We start from the raw sequence: 20,748 nt of genomic DNA on the forward strand, positions 1-20,748 counted from the left end.
TGAATAAATTTCCCACAATCTTTAATCATTCCAAAATGCATGTAAAAGATGTCTAATTAGATAAAAAGTTAAAACAAATACATGATTGGAGAACTAATATAAAAATGAAATGCCAAATGAGAAAAGCAAATATATAAAATACCTAAAAATAAAAAACTGCTGTAGCTCTATTGTGAAATGGTTACCTTGGGAAGAATAAGAGGACATTCCAAGCCACACTTGCATGTTCCATCAGTAAGCAGGTATGTTTTAACCTGCTCCAAGCAAGATAACAAAGACCCACTGGGACTGTAAAAATAGTTTAAAAATACATCAGGAAATAATTTTGACTGCACATATTATATGAAAAAAGGCATAATTTATAGTCTTACTGTCCTTCACAGGATAATATTTTCCTGCTAGGGAAAGCATTTTCTTTGTCAATATTATGCTAGCTACTAAATTATAGCCTTTAACACTATCACTCTTTCTTTTATACCAAAATATTTCTCAGAAAAATACAGATCTTCACAGAAAATTAAACAAAAGTATTTTGAAAACCAAGAGTGGACTAAAGATAGGAAAAATACTACTCTCAAGAAAGGACAGAAACAGGCAAGAAAGGAACAGGGGAAAAAAACTACATAAAAGTAATCACTATCATTTTAAACTACGACATTTACTTTCAAAGCTTGTTGAGGAAAAACTGAAACTTAGGAACATATTAAAGTTCAAACCAGAAAGTTGGCAAGTCTACAAAAGTCAGAGCTAATATATTCTTCCCTGTTTATTTTGGAGTCTAAAACCAAGTTGACCCTATGTAAAAACATTTCTTTCTCTCCTTTACCAGCGTGTTTCTTTGAAGATAGATCATTGTGGCCTACTTCAAATTGTACTGAAGAAACATTGTGCAGAGAGGAATCTAACAGAGCTGACAAAAGATGGGAAGTTTTTGAGGAAACAAACGGTGGACAAAAGGTGCCTTGCATTTTTTGGGCTGGTAAGTGGGTAGGTTTTTTCATCTTACTCCTCTTCTGGTCACAAAGATTAGTAAAACAGATTAAATACTAATTTAGATGATAGGATAAGTTTTTTATTTTTTATTTACAATGAGGAGTAGTTTAAAATGGGTAATTTACATTTTAGGGCTTTATGAATATGTTGATTTTATAACTTAAATCAGTATTATGCTTTGAAATTCCTATGGACTTTTCATTTGAAATTCTTTTATTTATGACTATTAGGTAAAACCCTCACTTAAGCCTGTAGATCCAATTCATCCAGAAACAATACTCTCCAACTCATACACAAAGTATTACACTACTGGCCATAGACTTTTTGCCTCTAAAAAACACAAGAAGCAGTTGTGCAGTCATAAATGAATTAGCCTTAAAACGCAATTCATATTTTGTTCAAGGACAACTGTCCAAATGACTTGGGCACAAAGAACAATTTAAATGAAAACCGTCATATTTATTTAGGCTACTTTTAAATGATATGCAAGGAGAGGCAACAAGAGGCTTTGGAGGTATAATAATTTCAATAAAACAAAGTCACCAATAACTAACCTTACTGATTTAAAAAAAAAAATTTTTTTTTTAATATCTATTTTTTAGTTTTTGGCGGACACAACATCTTTGTTTGTATGTGGTGCTGAGGATCGAACCCGGGCCACACGCATGCCAGGCGATTGCGCTACAGCTTGAGACACATCCCAGCCCCACCTTATTGATTTTTCACAATAAGAATTGATGAATTGGGGGAAGAGAAATTGCCAACATTTTGCTTAAGAGAAAGTGTGTGCACTGAATCCTAAAGGAATTTCATTGTGAAATTAAAATCAAAGGCAAGAATTCCTAAATTCGTTTACAGTATTCTAGACCTCTTGAAACTCTTCCTCTTAGTCAATTGGATTCTTTCCTTTAGTTATAGCTCTTATAATTAACTTTTGGGGGCAATAATTAATGTAAAAAATAGTTACAAGTTTTACAGCATGGATACAGTTTAGAAAATTGGAAACAGGTGGAAAATTTAATGTGTCACCTCAAAATGCTACCAGGAGGCAGGAGAAATTGAAGATTAACCTAAAAATGAGAGGTAAACTATACATTGAGAAGGTAGCCATTGAAGGTAGGCTAGCCTCATACATATATTCAGGTAGTATTTTAATTGGTTATATATAAACAAATCAAACCCAGGTGGCTTGATTTAATTTGAAAACATTTAACCTTACCTGTAAAGTTTAGTTTTTAAAATAATTCTCAAGTGTACAGACTTAAATTTGGAGAACTCATACTAACATGATTATCAGAAAAGTGAAGAAGTCAGTCTTGGAAAATTATGAACTGATATTAACTGAAAGTGACTGATCAACTTTTAATTAGACTTCTTTTTTTTTTTTTTTTAACTTTTAGACTTCTTAGTTTTTGATTCCCAGACTAGACATGGTTTGCTCAGAGCAATATGAAAAGTTGATTTATCTTTCATAAGATGGAGTAAAAAAAATTATCAAGATTTTTAAGTCATTTGCTTCAAGTTGAACATACATCATCTCTTTACAAACTAGAATAACCATAAATATAAACATATATCACTGATAATTTGTTATATTTATAACAAAGTATTTCTGGCACTTTATGAGCCACATTGGTAATAGAAACACTTGGAAAAAGTTATTCCTTGTGTCTTTGTCCATCTTTTCTATTATGGGATGAGCTCCATATTCCCTGTGTTTTTATTCCTTCACCTCCTCAAATACAGAGCACATCATTAATATTACAGATATAAGAATTTTATGTGACAAAAGAATTTCAGTGGGTAATTAAGTTTACCTCAAGAAGCACTTTACAAGCATACAAATCAACCAACCAAACAACAATAAACCCACATCTGAACTGACTTTTGAGTTGTTAAAGCATGAAATTGTTTGTACCACAGAAAATACCTCATTCATACAAATACATCTATAGGGAACTGAAAATTCTATTGAAGCTGGGATGCAAAGAGCCACACTGAAAGTAATAGCATCAATTTAATGATGCTGCTTAATGTGGAATTAATAAAATCTGAAGTCTACTTCTAAATTTTTTTATTATATCATGAAGAAAGACTTATGGTAACCTAAATTTCTATATATTTATTGGAAAATTATAAATAAGGAACTTAGATGCCAATTATTTATTAAATAAGACTTAAAACTTCTTGCCAACAGTTCAGTTATTCCATTCAACTTATTCTAAAAGAGATATAACATGAAAATTTTAAAGAGGAGGCATTTGCATTTAGTTGTATGATTTTTACTTGTAATATGAAGAGCTATCTCCATCATGACTTTATTTTTATTATTACATGCAAGGAAATAGATTAAAAACTGTGCAGAAAAAAATAAGCAAATTATTTTTGGTTAATATCAAGCATTAAGAAATCTAATAAGTAAGACTGCTAATAGATTAAAAAAGAACTTTAGTATCAGAAAAGTCAGTTGAAGTACTTTTAAGAACAGAGTAATATTGCCAAATGGTATTGGGTCTATTTCCAGTATTTTGCATTCTTCTGTGAAGGTAGTAATGATGCTTTAAGTTTTTTAGAAATCTTCATTTTTTTTATCTTTATTACAGAGAAGCAGAATGACACCTCATGTAAACACAATTAATGCATAAAAATTCTCTCTGATAATCTATGTCAATTTACACTACAAAACAGTACAGAATAAAAATACTTGTGCATTTCTAGCACAGAGGTCAGTTATTGAAACTTATCTGAGGTGCTGTCAGTCACAATATTTTGTTCCCTCAAAGAAGAACAGACTCTGCCTCCTTAACTTTGGAACTATGACTTTGGAGGTGACATAGGTAATAAATAAGGGCTCACCTGACATAAAGAACTCCATTTTGATCCACACGACGCTGCCAACCCACAGGAACTTGTATAGCTGGAAGACCTCCTTCCTTGTCCCCTCCGTCACACTCCTTGCCTCCATTCATTTTCTGTGTCTGCTTGGGACTCTCCAAAGATATCAGCATTAAGATGATATCTTCATATTACAGAGCATGATGGCCTTCAAAAATGGGCCAATGCAGCACAGTTTTTCTCAGACTGTACAAAAAGCATTGGGAAGCTTCGGCTCAGTTTGGAACCAAGTCCTTGAACTCTGCCATTGTAAAATTAATCAGTTTCCCATTATACTCTACATTAAATAACCAATACTTAATTCCTAGGGATGGTTTACATGGGTAAAAATGAGTGCTTACAACTAAGGAAAATCATTATTCACCAATGCTGGCACCTATCTGAAGTGGGGGAGGGAGGAGTGTAAAGTTTTTAGTTGTACATTTTGTCTTGAACCTTGATTGAACTAAAATAATTTCTACTGTTTAGAAATTGGTGTCATTTTTACAATGTGAGTTGATTAATATTTTCAGGTACTACCAGCCCTTAAAGGCCACATTTTCTAAACTTTATCTTCCAATCTGAATCCAAGGTGTTGCAGGCTGGTTCATCTGATGCTTTCATGACTTCAAAATTCCAATAATGTAGCCTGAAAAATATGCAAATATGTAAACTGTATATTTAATGTTGAAAAATGAGAAGTTGCACAATTTTCAAATAGAATAAACTATTAGCTGTTCCCTATCATTTTGATGTCCTCTGCCATCACAATAACACATCAAAGTGAACTTGTTTTCTTCTTTTAAATTGATCCACTTACTCTAGTTAAACCAATTTACTTGCTCTTCACCATTTGCAACTTTCTAATTCCTAGACACAGACCCATAATTACGGCATTATAAGTACATACACAGATACATGCACACAGAGCCTGCTTCTAACTTGAAATCAAAATATATTCAAACCTCGAATGTCCTGTAAACCCCCAAATGATGTTAATAACACTCACATTTTGATTATTCCTTAATATTATATGCAGCTATGCTTCAGCTTTCTTTCCTAATCATTATCGTAAAGAAGATAAGGTTTCTCTTTTTAAAAAAGTTAAAGAAAATAAATTTATAGTACATTTTCAAATAGAAGATTTCCCCCCAGTGTTATAGACTCTTCAGATTGGGAGCTTCTTTATAGTCAAGATTTTACAAAATCCCTCACATAATGGTGTACTTTCTTAATTCCTTTATTAAGTCACAGGGTTTTTTTTTGGAGAAAACACATTAACTTGAAACTGTAGTGACCACTGCAACTGTAGAATGCTTATAGAATTCATCTTGATGAGGCTGTTGCATAAAAAAAGACAAGTACATTTTGAAAAGATTTAGTACTTAATATTGTGGAAAATATGATGTCACAGTTGGTAGCACCATTTATTGTTGTAAACAAGCCTTTTAATGATCAATTTAGTATTCAGTATTTAGTCATATTGTTGGCCTCATAAAACTACACTAAAAGATGAGTAAAAAATTATCCTAGTGTTATATGGTGGGACTTGTGATTTGTGATAAAAAGTTTTCAGTGATAGCTTCATCCACAAAATCAAAAAATGTTGTACCTTAAAGAACTGAAATAGAAGTGAAGATGCTCTGCTCTGGAAATCTATGTTAAATGACTTGAGATTCATATGGAAGCTTTAAACTGATTTCATAAAGTTTAAATGAAAAAAATTAATGCATTTTATAGATAATGTTTTAAATATGCATGTATAAACTAACAAATTAAAAATGTGAATGAATATGACTATTTAATCTGCATTCCTAAAACTCTATACACCTGAGTTGGTCAGAAACACTTTTTTGGATCTCCTCACTAGGAAAGCAAGAGATTATCTTATAGCAAAGCCCATCAGGTATATGCCTTATTTGTATTTATGTATAGTCTTGGCTCTGAGACAGTTTAAGGATATGTAATAAAGTAAAGACTCATTTAGCTGTAAATCAGGGACTGTGCTTATGGGTGTGGCCAGCACTGGCAGGAAATGAGAAAGGTAGCAAAAATTTATTGAGGGAAAAGTCAGGATATAAAGAAAAATACCAAATAATAACTGTCCCAAGGTGGTAATTTGCATCACTGGGCCCATTCCACTGTGCTCTGCTTCTCATGGAAATGACCCACTTAATGTTTTGTCTTCTACTTACTGTAACTTTAACTGTGACTTTTGCTGTTCATCTATGTGTTTATTCATATTTCCTTCAACATTACAGAGCAGTTACTGTGTAGTAGGCACTCTGCTAGCTGCTATGAGTATCATCTATGAACCCCAAAGTGAGCTAACTAGACACTGAATCTGCTGATTCATTGATTTCGGACTTTACAGCTTACAGAATTGTGAGAAATAAATTGCTGTTGTTTCTAATCTACCTAGTTTTTGGAATATTGTTATAGTAGCCTGAATGAACTCAAGCAGTAAGGTACCACTTTATCCTAAGCATAGTGTAATGTTCAGCATCAATGTGGAAGCCTGGATATGAAAATAAAAATTGAAGTCATCTCCCTGAAGATTGATAATCACTGCAAACATTGACATATTTTCTTTCAATCATTTGTTTTTTAAAGTTTTAAAGCACACACAAAAATGAGTTTCATAAAATAAACAAGGATGTATCATCACCACTAAAATTTGCAATATAAGCATTTTGTCAGTTTTTTTTTTTTTCAAATAAAGGACATAGAAAATACTTCAGATGAAGTAAAATACCATCATCAGGCCCCACATGATTTTCTTTTCAGACCCATTCCTCTTCCTTCTGACCCAAAGGCAGATCCCATCATGATTCTGGCCTGTATCATTTCTGGTTATAATTTTATGTGCTTATTTCCTACATGTGTATTGTAAACAATATTTGTATTGTTATATGTGTTTTAAAACTTTATATAAACACTACCATATTATACCATCCTGCAACGTTCTTTTTAAAATTTAACATTGTTTTGGAAACTGTCTCTGCTGAAATATATAGACCTATCTTTGTTGTAGATATACAGTTCAAATGCATTAATTTTTAACATCTGAGTAATATTCTATCTTAAGATTTTACAACTTTTAATCTATCATTATGTCAAGCACATTAATGTTGGGTTGTAGAGCTTGTACATTTTCAACTTTATAGGCACTGCCAAATTGTTCTCCAAAGCAGTTATACTGATTCTAAATATTTTCTATATAAGTGTGATTTTTTTCTTTTAAATATTGAATCATCCCATTTTGTATTTTTTTCTTCTTAGAAATTTTACTATATAATTCCTATTAAGTAAAGCTTTAAGTATTTTTCTAAAACATGAACATTAAGTACTGGATGGAAAATTTTGGCTATTTATTTAAAATTTTGTTTATTTATGTTCCTTTTGTGGAGATAGCATTTCTCCCAAACTTTCATAATTACAAATAAATCTAAGAGAAATATTCCTGCATGTAAATCTATGCCCACCTTGATAATTCACTCAGAATTATTTGCTAAAATAGAATTGTGTAATTTTAGGGCTCTCGATTCATTTCTTTAAGTATTAGGATGATACTTTTTAGGAAAGCACTTCAGGCCATGTGTCTTAAACTTTTGAAACCCATGTATAATTTCTTTGGTTAAATATGAAAGTATGTTCTACTTGCTTCCAAGACTTTGGAATTTTATGTTCTACAGAGACCCATTGTCCAAAATTAGTCAGTCTTTGTTCCTATAGTTTGCATTGTAAAAACTGCAGTATCTCCTGTTTTCTGAATTTAACATATTAATATTACTATGCTTTTAAAAAAACCTTACAAATTCCACATGTTTCCCTCTCCTTCCCTAAAGACCTATTTAATGTGGCTTCATTAAAGCCCCCAAAAAAACATGTTAAAAAAGAAAAGATACTGTAATATAAAAGCTACCCTCCATTTCACTAACACTCAGGATCCAAGAGAGATCATATATTATGACTTAATTTATATGTATTTGACGAACAATTTTGTAGCAATAACAATAATATTCAAAAAGTATGTTATGTGTTTGTGTGTGTTCTGAGAACACACAATTCCACTAATGTTTTCATTTTCCTCTTTCCTTTCAATATGCAAATTAAGTCTCTTAAAATTGGCTATCAGTGAATTGAATTTGAGTGACTTGATTTTCTTTTTTTGTATTGGCTTCTTCTGATCATCCAGAATTCAAATTAGATGTCATCTCCACAAGAAAATTGCAAACCCCAGCCACTCTCTTAGACTTTGTTAATTCACTGATACCTCTTATTTTCTGATTATTACTGCTTATTAACTATCTTTCCCTTTAGGAATATAAACACATTCAGAGCAGCAGGGACCTTGTCTCTCCAAGTCCTTATGTTCCTAGTTCTTGATATAATTCCTGGCACAGAGTAGGTGTGTTGGCTAGTTCCTGAAGATTGTGTATATTCTTTTTTTTAATATTTATTTTTTAGTTGGACACAATTCCTTGATTTTATTTATTTATTTTCATGTGGTGCTGAAGATCGAACTGCAAGGGCTCTACCACTGAGCCACAACCCCAGCCCAAGATTGTGTATATTATAATTGATCAATGTAATTTTACGTTCTGAACTTTGCCATATAAACTTACAAAATTTTATCAATACATGAGAAGTTTTTAAAATAAGCTAATGAGTATACATGTTGATAAAATATAAAAAAGCTCTAGATTTTCCCCTAATGATCTCATAATTTTTGATTGATAATTTCTGTGCATGAATATGATAGGCCTTTTAAGAAAAGTAATATGCTGCACTGGGGATGTATATCAGTAGTAGAGTACTTGCCTAGTATGCACAAAGCCCTGGGTTTGATACTAAGTACTGTAAAAGTAAAAAAAAAAAAAAAAATCAAATTAATATGTTAACTTTAAAATTTATTTGTAAGCTATTAGTTTTATTTATTGAGTGATTTATGAACACATTTAAATTGAATAAAAATGGTAAAGTAAATAAATGTAACAACATAAAATTAAAATTATATTTCAATAAGATGCTAATTAATGCAATGAACTTTTTCTGTTTTACTGACAATCTTGTTAACTTAAGAATAAACTCATTACTTTATACAGTGTTAAGTGTGTACTTTCAAAAAATCATACCCAAAATATCACAAAGACTGGGTATCAGAGAATCTGACATCACAAAAACAAGTAAATAGCTATTCTTCTAAGTAACATCAAACATCATACATTTTCAAGTCAAATTTAATTAATGGTAAAAGTAATGAATTGGTTTTAGAGTGGTGATTATTATGAATAAATTCTATTAAAATGTTTATAATGTCATTACACATTGATCTTATGCTTACTGGTCTTGTGTACTTGAATACACAGTGGTATAGAATTAACATGTAATGAATTATTAATTTATCACGAGACTGTAAATTAAGTAAAACATGATATTATTTGATATGCCTAAATTATCATTCATACTTTTTATAACATGATTATAAACTTAGCTCATGAAATATTTAAAAATAAATAAGTCCACTTAGAATCCTACATTGCCAAGAGTGAACATCTCATGTTCTCTAGTTGAAACTGAGTCCCAGTTTGTCTCTGAACTGGGTGTGGTGGTGTATGCTTGCAACCCAGCTATTCAGGAGGTCTAGGAAGGAGGATTACAAATTTGAGAATGGTCTGGTCAATGCAGCAAGACCCTGTCTCAAATTGAAAAAAAAAAAAAAAAAAGGCTGAAGATGTAGCTTAAATGGAAGAGCACTTGCCTACCATGAGCATGGACCTGGGTTCAATTCCCGATATATCAACAAAACAAAAAAAACCCCTCAAATCCTGCCTCTGACTCTGTACTTAAATCTCAAACAATGTATACATACAACATGTGTGATTGGATTACCTAGCCAGTCCCCAACTTTCCTCATCTATTTAACCCTTCATTTAGTTTTTCAAGCTATGCATTTTAATATATGAGTATATTTATCTTTACAGTATATCTTCTTTCATTCTTTTTAAATCTTGCAATAAATTAACCCCATTTTTATTCTGATTATTATTTCCATTTGGCTCTTATCACTGGGCAACCAATAAGCATATCTTTCCTGCCCTAATAACTAAAGTATTTCAGTTTCAGATGTTCTTGTACTTTTAGTATAGAAGGGTATAAAAGTTCACAATCAGTGAATAAGAGATTGAATTCAAGTTGGAAAGCTACATTTTTCACAAACTTTGAAGTATAGGAACAGGGTCCCAAGAGTTAGGCCAATCCTCAGAGTCAAGGTTAAGAAGCACCTTGGAAGCGCCCACCCACTTGAATCTAATGTATGAAATATGATATGTCAAGAGCTCTGTAATGTTTTGAACAACCAATAATAAAAATAAATAAATAAAGGCAAATCATAAAAAAAAAAAGAAGCACCTTGGCCTACATTCCTCCCTCTAGGGAGGAAGTTTACTTAAAAGGAGGAGTGTTTTGCATCTTCCACAAAAATGGTTTCTTGGAAGGCCATTGTCATGTAAACAACCCAAACTAGCTTACTTGAGAATGAAAGACTACTTGTATAGACAGAAGTCTAGCTGCCCATCCAGGGCAATGGGGTCCAAGACATGAAAATGAGCCTAGGTACTATCATGTGGAATAAGGATGAGCTGGCCCAAATGAGTCCAGACTAAATTGCCAACTCACAGAATTGTTAAGTATTATTTCATATAGCCAAAACCCAAACTGGAAATAATATGAAAGTCTAAAATAGACTTTAATTATAGTATTGAAAGGCTGGTAGCATTACTGGTTAAGAGTATAAGCTCCAGATTCAGACAGTCTGTATGTGAACACTGGCACTACCCTTTATGAGCTTGTGATCTTGGGCAAAAGAGAATATAATGTTATATGATTGTTCTGTGAAAAAATAAATTAATTATATGTACCTAAGACATAGTAAATATCCAAATTATTATGAATAAGCTATTAAAATCATGTTATAGAAAATTTTGCAGCACTGGGAAAGGACCATGATATTTTTAGGTGGAAAAAACATACTACAAAGCCATATATACAATGATAAAACTTAAATTACAAAATGTTACTCCATATGTAAATATTGGAATAGAATAGCATTATTTGCCCAGTTACTACTGTTAAGTTCTTTAGAAAAAACATATTTTCTTTGTTGCTTTTCTGTACTTGCAAAATTTTCTACAGTAAATAAGCATTAGGTCTGCAATCAGGAAAAATGTTATTTCCATAAATTTAAGTGTTGTTATCTGTAGATTAGCTGATTGTTTTCTTAATCCTTAAGAGCATTAAGGAAAACTTTTATTAGAAATAAGAATGTTTGTGTGGCTGGGGTCGTAGCTCAGTGGTAGAGCACTAGCCTACTACTAATGCAAGAATAAATGGTAAAAATTACCCTTTCAACTTGCTTCGTTTACTCTTAAATAGATTATGTAAATGCAGACAAGTATTTTTTATTGATATTCTCCATGAGAAAATCATAGTAGTATTATACAAAAGCAAATAAATAACATACTTATGCTGAGGACTAATACACAGAGATTTATCATAAATAATTTCTTCCTTCTGAATTAGTAAGCTCATCAATTATTTTATAAATATTCTAAGGTTCCACAATAATATTCCACAATTATTTTATAGTATTTTTGGGTTTGATCCTCAGCACCACATAAAAATAAATAAATAAAATAAAGGTATTGTGTCCATCTACAACTAAAAAAAAAAAAGAGAATAATGTTTAATCAAGTGAAGAGAATATACGGAGAATCAGAGAGGACATTGCATTAACCTGAACAACTTAAATACTACAAAGAAAAATTAAGGCTGTCACTTTGGTTCTAAAATGTCTCCAGGCTCACTCCTATTTGTCAGCTTAGAATACCATCTTCTATTCCTATCTTCTTGTTTTTCATTAAACTAGTTCCTATTTATTTTAGTTTAAATGTCACTCACAGGTCTTCCTTAATTTCTCCAAACTCAAATATATTTGAGTTTCCAAGTCCCACTTAGGGTCCCTTTGTAATTCTCTTAAAATACCCACTTCTTTCCTCCTCATGAATTACTCCTTATAACTGAACTTTTCTTTGCCCTTGGCATCCTTCATAACTACAAAGAAAAAGTGATGGAGACAGAGAGCTTCAAGTTAAATCTTCCCTTTCTACCTTTGAAATATGAAAAGATGTGGAAAGGGAGGTTATGAATGCATATGTAGAAAACTTTCTCTCTTAAAAATAAAAAGGTGAGCAGTCATCAGCTCTCAAATACATATGATTAAAAAAATTTAGAGAGTAATTTTAAAGAATATTCTGTTGCCTTAGAATATTTATAAAATAATTGACAAACTTACTATAATTCAGAAGGAAAAAATTATTATGATATATCTCTGCATATTAGTTTTCAGCATAGAATGTTATTTATTTGCTTTTCTATAATATTAGGTTTCTCATGGAGAATATTGATTAAAAAAACTTGTCTGCATTTACATAATCTATTTAAGAGTAAACTCAGCAGGTTTAAATGGTAATTTTCACCATTTATTATTGCATTAGTAGTATTTTAGTTACTTAAGATGCAACTTAAAATACACAGGTCAAATCATTGTTGAAAACTGATGTACATCAATATCGATTTTTCCTAAAACTGTGCTGTGAGAATAACAACAAATTATGCTTATATTTGTAATATTCCAAAATAACCGATATGTATATTATTTTACTATAGAAATATTTAGCATTTTTCAATTAATCTGAGAGTGGATTAAGTTCCTACTTGGAGCAAACAGTACCAAACAGAGTTAATGAGCCCCCCAATAACCTTGAAAATAAGGTTACTCTTTTCTGTGTGTGTGAGGTTGGAGACAGAACACAGGGTTTTTCATGAACACTAGGCAAGTACTTTACACTAAGCCTATTCCTAGACTCAGGCAACTCTTTCAAAATTTTTATTTATTTTAAAACTTGTGTATACCATTGTATGTTTTTATCTTGTGCCACATGATATTCTGAAGTACATATAAATTGCAGAATTATTAGATTTAGCTAATTAACAAATGTATCACCTCATGTAGCTATAATTTTAATGGTGAGAGCATATAATATCTACTCTCTTTACATTGTTAAAAATACAAGATATAATCATTAACTATCGTCACTTTTCTGTACAAAAGATCTCTTGAAATTTATTCCTCCTATGTAACTGTAATTACATATACTAAGCCAATGTCTGCTCCTTGTAGCATTAGCCACCCAGTCTTTGGTAAGTACCATTACACTTTTTACTTTTATGAGATCAATCAACTTTTTTAGATTCCACAAAAGAGTGAGATCATGCATTAATTGTCTTTCTGTGCCTAACTCATTTCACTTAACATAATACTCTGCATGTTCATTCATGTTGTTGTAAATGACAGGATTTCATTCTTTTTAATGCCCAAATAGTATTCCATTATATCTTTCCTCTATCTATCTACCTATGTATCTATCTTATTTATTCATCTGTTGATACTTACTTTGATTCCATGTCTTAGCTATTGTGAATAGTGCTGCAATAAATCCGGAAGTGCAGAGGCCTCTTCAACATACTAATTTTATTTCCTTTGGATACATTACCAGTAGTAGCACTACTGGTTCTTATGGAAGTTTCTATTTCTAGTTTTCTGAGGAACCTCCATACTTGGTTTCCAAAATGGTTGTATTAACTTTAGCAACAGTATGTGAGTTTCTCTTCTCCATGACTGCACCAGCACTTGTGACTTTTTTTTTGTTGGGTAATCGACACCCTTAACTGGAGTGAGATGATGTCTCTGTTATTTTAATTTACATTTTCCTGATGAAGAGTGATGTTTAATATCTTTTCACATATTTGTTGTCCATTTGTATGTCTTTCCAGACCTTTTGGGTTATTTGTTTTTCTTTTTTCTCCCATTGAGTCAAGTCTATATACATTTTTCATATTAACCCCTTGTCAAATGTATAGTTTAAAAATATTTTCTTCTTTTCTGTAGGTGTCTTTTCACTCTGTTGTTTACTTTGCTATGTAGAAGCTTCTTAGATTAACTCAGAGCATTGTTCTTTTTTGCTTTTGCTGACTGTGCTTTTAAGATCTTAAAAACAAACAAACAAACAAAAAAAACAACCTTGCCCTGGTCAATTTATAAAGCATCTCCCTTATGTTTTCTTCTAGTATTTCATAGTTTCAAGCCTTGAATCCATTTTGAGTGAAAATCAGGTTATATATTCTCTCTCTCTCTGTATGGGAGGATTGAGCCGAGGCACTTTATACACCCTTTTTATTTTGAGACAGATACTTGCTAATGCCAAGGCTGACCTTGAACTTGGGATCATTCTGCATCATCCTTCTGAATAGCCAGGATTACAGGCATATGCCATCATGCCCAACTAGGTTATTCTTAAAGTGAAAATGACATTACTCAGCCACTGAAGAAATTCATCCAAAAACATTGTCTCTGAATATATATAAGTATCTAAGAATACTCAAGTCCAATCAATGTCCCCAAAACAACTAAATGTAAAAGATAACTATAGTCTAAATAAAATGTCTGATAAGTTCTCTCAAGAAACAAGATGAGGAAGACCATTTCTGTGTGGCTTTTAGAAAGGGGGGAGGCCCACAGAGCTCACAAGCTCCATGAAATAAATGATTTTTTATTGTGTATTTGTAGCTCACACATCAGGAACAAAACGAGTAGGCAGTAATACCCACAGATGTTTAACAGCATCATATGTAGTGCTGCATAGGGACTTCATTTATCATGTAACTGACAGCTTGCTGGAATGTTGAGAATGGCAGGAAAAATGTAGCAGCGAAAGAAAACTGATAAATACAGATACAAGAGCTAGGGAATTTCACTCTGACAAAATGAAGCATAGAATATTTTAGAGATGATATATTAAAAAAAGCAAAACCATTAAAAATAAAATTTCTAATTTAACAAATAATTAAGCAAAATATAAGATCAGTTATAAAAAGAATGCTGGGCTAAATTCCACATAAAGAAGTGCTTTCCTTTTACATGGTTCATAAATAATATAATTAATTGACAATAGTTATATCAAAAGATTCACATGAAAATTTGCATTTCCTGCTTTACCTGAGAAACTGGACAATGTGGTAACACTAGGTCAACATTCCTGCCTTGCAACAATTATCTGGAACGGAGCAGTGGCTGCTCCTCCAGAAAGGACTTGGCTCTCCAGTTCAGTGCAGTGGCTTCCTGCTTCATTCCCACCAGTCTGGCCTCTGTAGGCATTTGGGTTTTCAACCTCTGGAATAGAAAGGACCTTGAGATAAGGGTTGAAGGACTCACTGCAGCTCTCGACAAGAGGTACAACTCATTTTTACTGATCATTTAGCCTACATCTCAGTTTCTTTTGTAAATGAATACTTGGTAGATTATCATGCATTATTAGTACATATAAAAACACCAGGAAGCCAGCTAAAACCATAAGCATCCAGACAACTTTCCTAGTAAAAGTGAGTTTGCCCCAAAACTGTAAATAATATGAGACCTTCCATTTCACTTTAGTCCTCTACCTTTCTTTCTTAGCACCATTGTTGACAATATCACATTACCATTATCTTAGGAACTGATCTTGAGATCAAAGAATTTTGGAACCAAACTATATAATTTACTCTTAATAAGATATATAAAATGCCCCTGATTACCTCTCCTACTCACCACTCCCAGAATTTACAACATTGTTTTCTTTTAGCAATTAAGAACATTTTTCATAAGGTCTTTCAAAGGTGTACTTGAGACCTCATAACTGCTTGCTTTATTTTCTTCTAGCCTTCAGGGAAACATTGATACACTATACTGTTCGACAAGTCTTCTGCAGCCTGGGTAAAATAATCCTTATAATCATTTAACTTATTTTTCTGTTTCCATAGCTACTGAACAATCTTCTAATTATGTGATAGATTTCATAGGCACTGTGATATAATTTAGTTAACAACCTGGATAGCAGGTACAAGTATTAGTCACTAAAAACAAACATACATATATAAATAGGTCACCTGGTATAGAAATTAATTTTTAAAAAAGCTTTTGTAAATATAGATGGTCTTTGTTACATCCCAGAGGCCCACTACTCTTGAGAGTAAATAGCAAAATCAAGTTTTTAACTTGGAAGAGTTTAGGATCAAAACCTGTACCACAGTTACTCCACACAGTGCCTACCACCTTTGAGATTTTCCCTGAGGGCAAGACTACCTTTTTTTTTATTTGGTTTGTTTGTTTGTTTTAGTTTTTAGTGTGTTTGTTTGCTTTAAGGCCACCTTCCTCTGATAACATTATCACTCAGGTCAAGGTAATGTGTAGAATGGGATGTGGGAATATGATTAGACAGTGCTGTTCCTTAGAAAGCAGTCAGGAGAGGCAAAGAAGCAAATTAAGGGTCGTGCAGCCAAGGCTAAATGACCATGTTTCTAGGTTGGGGCTGGGAGGTTGGGGATATAGCTCAGTTGGTAGAGTTCTTGCCTCACATGCACAAGGCCCTGGGTTCAATCCCCAGCACACACACACACACACACACACGCACACACACACACACACCAAACAAAACAACAACAAAACAAACAACAAAAATTAAAAAAAAAAACCCAAACCCAACCCCCCCCCAAAAAAAAAAAACACAAAAAAACCCTCCCCCAAAACCCCAGTCACTGACCTGTGAAGTAAAAGGTATTCTGGAATTATATTTAATGTATTACATATTTATCTATATGTGAAGCACTAAGATAAACATGGGGAACTCAAACATGAAGCCAACACGGTCCCCGTCTCATGCAGACAACTGCCTGACAGAGTGGGGAGTGTAGTAGTCAGGTAATATCAAATGATCCCAGCTATGGTACAGGTTAAGCATGGAATACTAAATGAACACAGTTAATCTGGTTTTCATGGATGGGGGCAGCAGTAAGGAAAGACTATATCTAGGGATTCACAGAGGTTAAATAGACAAAGAAAGGTTAGTAGGAGACCTGAAACTTCACCTAATCTATGCAAACAATCTCTCTTCTAAAAGACTAATATTACGGATTTTACATTTCTGTCTGTTAACAACACTTCCAATATCGTACTCATTTTTAGTTGGTAAGCAAACATAAAGATCTCATTTTTTAGACTTTTTAACCTTGAGATGTGATAAGTGGTGAGGCATTAATTAATGAATATTTTCCATAGGAAGATGTGGATGTCTGCTGTATACCTAAAATAAAAAATGATGTCCTAATATCTACAGAAGCAAATATTGTCATTGAGAAAAAGTAATATCAAAGAATGATTGGTTAATTTTGGTGAGAAAGGAATATCAGATTTGAGTATATATTGGAGACAAAAGCCAAAAGGAGCAATACATGGGTAAAGGGAATATTAGATGAAGTAGTTTAAACTACTGGAAAGTACATGATTTAACAGAAGTCTGTAAATGATGAAAAGAAGACTGTGGTGCTGAAGGTATTTTAGCCAAATATGTAGATGATAGTCAAGTTATCATCTCCTAGGAACTGCACTGAGCACTCTATACATACATATGTAAACTTATTTAATCTTTACTACAACAATATATGATAGGAAACTTTTATTTTTTCTGTTCTAGTGTTGAGGAAATTAAGGGAAGACAAAATAAAGTAACTACTTTCTCTTTCTAGGCCTGATAATTTATATTACTCTTACATTTTTTTCTCCTTAGTATTTATTACTATGTAGTATGGATACAGTAGTCAATATAACAACAACAACAACAAACAAACAAACAACAAACAATAACAACAACAAAAACTCCTTGTATTTCTTGACCTGAGTTCAATAGCTCTTTGAAAGGCTGGTTTTGAATCACAAGTTTTTTCTTCCCATGGCACATAGAATCTCATGTATGTTGGAGTCAAATACATTTGTTGAGTGGATAAAGAGCACAGCTAATCAGTAAGTATATACTAAGTCTGACTCAGCTAGTCACCATAATATAGAAAAATACAAAATGAAGTGCTTGTCTAAAAGAACTTGCACTAAGGAATAGAAATAAGGTAGAAGCATAACGATTACCTAAGGCATAAAATAAGAAGTTCTCACTTTAATTACTCCGATTCTTTAACTAGCTGCTATGCCTAGAAATTCTCACACATCACTCCTCCCAAGAACACATAGCATTCTGCTGCACTAAACCTTTAAACTTTCTTGGAAATGTCTCTGTTGCTCACAAGGCTATGCTTATGCATGTATTATTCCCTGGGCATACATAGATTTTTTTCACTTTCTCAGAGAAACTTTTTTTTTTTAAACTTAATTTAATTTCATTTTTTAATTGATTTTTTTTAAAAAAATAAATGACTGACAGTGGAATTCACTACAAATCTTACCGAACATATACAGCACAATTTTTCATATCTCTGGTTGTATGTAAAGTATATTGACACCAATTTGTGTCTTCATATATGTACTTTGGATAATGAACTTTTTGTTCTGCTGAGTTACTCATACATTCATCTTTCAGCCTACAGCACTGCTTATACTTGCCACACTCCATTTTAATGTATACACATTCCTTGTTTCATTTGTGTTTTTGGTTACTAAACATATTATTAGGTATATGGCATACAAATAACATGCCTTCTGTTGAATTCATTTTTCTTGTCTTTCAAAATACTAAAGAACATTTTTTACTTCTCTAAAATATAACCACAGATAGAAAAGTTATTATTAATGATATGTCAAAAAATAGCAAGTGGTATACAAACACACACAAGGTAGATAATTCCAAATATATATCTACCCAACATTGAGTGGAGATTTGACTAGAAACTATTTTTCTTATTTTATTTTCAGCACAATTTCCAGATTCAGAGTATGTCTCCTGTGCCTAGAAGAGTGCCTGGTACCCACAAAATGACTTTTTGAATAAATAAATAAATGCCTGTATTCAAATCATGTCATTAAATGCTAAATGTCATGGCAAAAACTAGATGTATCACAGGAACCTAGATAATGTAACAAAACAGAAACAACAGTGAACTCAGGGTTAGAAAGATTTTATCTGTGGGTTTTTCTAGTTACATAACTTTAAGCAAGACACTTAAACTGAGTTGTAAATTATTTTTTTTAAAATTTATTTCTAAAGTTTTTTTTTGTTCTAATTAGTTATATGTGACAGCATAATGCATTTCAATTCTACAAAAATGGAGCACAACTTCTTATTTCTTTTCCAAATATATATCCAATACGCAGTCACACTGTTTATGCAATCATACATGTACATAGGGTAATAATGTCTGTCTCATTCCACCATCCTTCTCATCCCCACCATCTCCCCTCCGTATAGCCCAATCCAAAGTGCCTCCATTCTTAGCCAGCTGCTCCATCCCCAATATGGATCACTATCCACATATCAGAGAAAACATTTGGCCTTTGGTTTTTTTGGGATTGGCTTATTTTGCTTAGCAAGATATTCTCCAACGCCATCCATGTACCTGCAAATGCCATGATTTCATTTTTGTTTAAGGCTGAGTAATATTCCATTGTGTATATATATCACATTTTCTTTATCCATTCGTCTGTTGAACAGCATCTAGGTTCCATAGTTAAGCTACTGTGAATTGAGTTGCTATAGACATTGATGTGGCTGTATCACTGTAGTATGCTGATTTTAAGTCCTTTGGGTCAAATGGTTACATTCTTTTTTTAAAAAATATATTTTTAGTTGTAGATGGATGCAATACCTTTATTTTATTTATTTATTTTTATGTAGTGCTGAGGATTGAACCCAGTGCTTCACATGTGCTAGGCAAGCACTCTACCACTGAGCTACAACTCCAGCCCCTGGTAAAATTTTTAATTTGTAAAATTAATAGATTGGGCCAGATCACTTTATCAGTAGCCTCTACTGTTAAATGAAATCTAAATAGAGCATCAATTACATAACCAAATAGATATTTGTTCATTTTATAAGATCAAATTATGTTATTATTCATAAAATCCATTAATAAGAATGGGCTGTTTTGATTGATAAAAATATTAAATTAAGAATACTGGTGAAAAGTGCAATTTTAAATTGTCTTTATTAATAAACCAGTTTCTATATTTTGTTTTGGTTTTATAGTATTGACTCATTCTAATTACCACAGATAAGCTACTACAAATGGCAACAATTTAAAAAAAAATAGCTAATTTGGCAATATTAAAAGATTCTACAATTAAAATTGCCCAAAAGCTTAGAGGAAGAATTAAAAAAAATCATGTTTTCAGGGGCTGGGGATGTGGCTCAAGCAGTAGCGCGCTTGCCTGGCATGCGTGCGGCCCAGGTTTGATCCTCAGCACCACATACAAACAAAGATGTTTCGTCTGCCGAAAACTAAAAAAAAAAAAATAAATATTAAAAAAATTTTCTCTTTTTTTAAAAAAAATCTTGTTTCCAAAAATTCCTATATATAATCATTATTCATGTTTGTGTTCATGAATACTAAAAAATGGGCAAGAACTACCTAAAATTAAATTAAGCAAAAAAACTTTCTTTAATATAAAATATTATTACATTAATTGTCAGTTCAAAAAACATGTATTTTTTGGAAATGAGAAATTGAACCCAGGGGTGCTTTACCACTGAACTACAGTCCCATACCTTTTAATATTTTGTTTTGGAACACAGTCTAGCTAAGTTGTCTAGAATGTCTAGACTGAACTTATGATCCTCCGGCTTCAGCATTCCAAGATACTGAATTACAGGAGTGTACCACTGCACCTGGAGCCACTGCAAAATTGTTGAGAAGTGGTAAGGACATGCGGTAGGAAGATGCCCACGTATCTTGTTTGTACTTCATCATTCTGGCAAAGAGGCAGGAGCAGTGTTCTTGCTTGCT

The 20,748-nt window shown here is 32.3% G+C and overlaps 1 protein-coding gene across 6 annotated transcripts in view; it reads right to left on the reverse strand.

Moving 5' to 3' along the window:
* Nucleotides 1-20,748, reverse strand: part of Mbd5 (methyl-CpG binding domain protein 5) — a 406,311-nt gene that overhangs the window by 51,774 nt on the left and 333,789 nt on the right. For all 6 annotated transcript variants that reach the window (XM_076866536.2, XM_076866534.2, XM_076866535.2 and 3 more), the window contains 3 exons: nucleotides 14,987-15,160; nucleotides 3,850-4,516; nucleotides 186-288 (listed from right to left, as the gene is read on the reverse strand). In XM_076866536.2, coding sequence (XP_076722651.1) covers nucleotides 186-288; nucleotides 3,850-4,001 — 255 coding nt within the window. In that variant the 5' untranslated portion in view covers nucleotides 4,002-4,516; nucleotides 14,987-15,160. The remainder of the gene's footprint in view (nucleotides 1-185; nucleotides 289-3,849; nucleotides 4,517-14,986; nucleotides 15,161-20,748) is intronic.

This window comes from Callospermophilus lateralis, chromosome 9, assembly GCF_048772815.1.
Source record: "Callospermophilus lateralis isolate mCalLat2 chromosome 9, mCalLat2.hap1, whole genome shotgun sequence".
NCBI lineage: Eukaryota > Metazoa > Chordata > Mammalia > Rodentia > Sciuridae > Callospermophilus > Callospermophilus lateralis.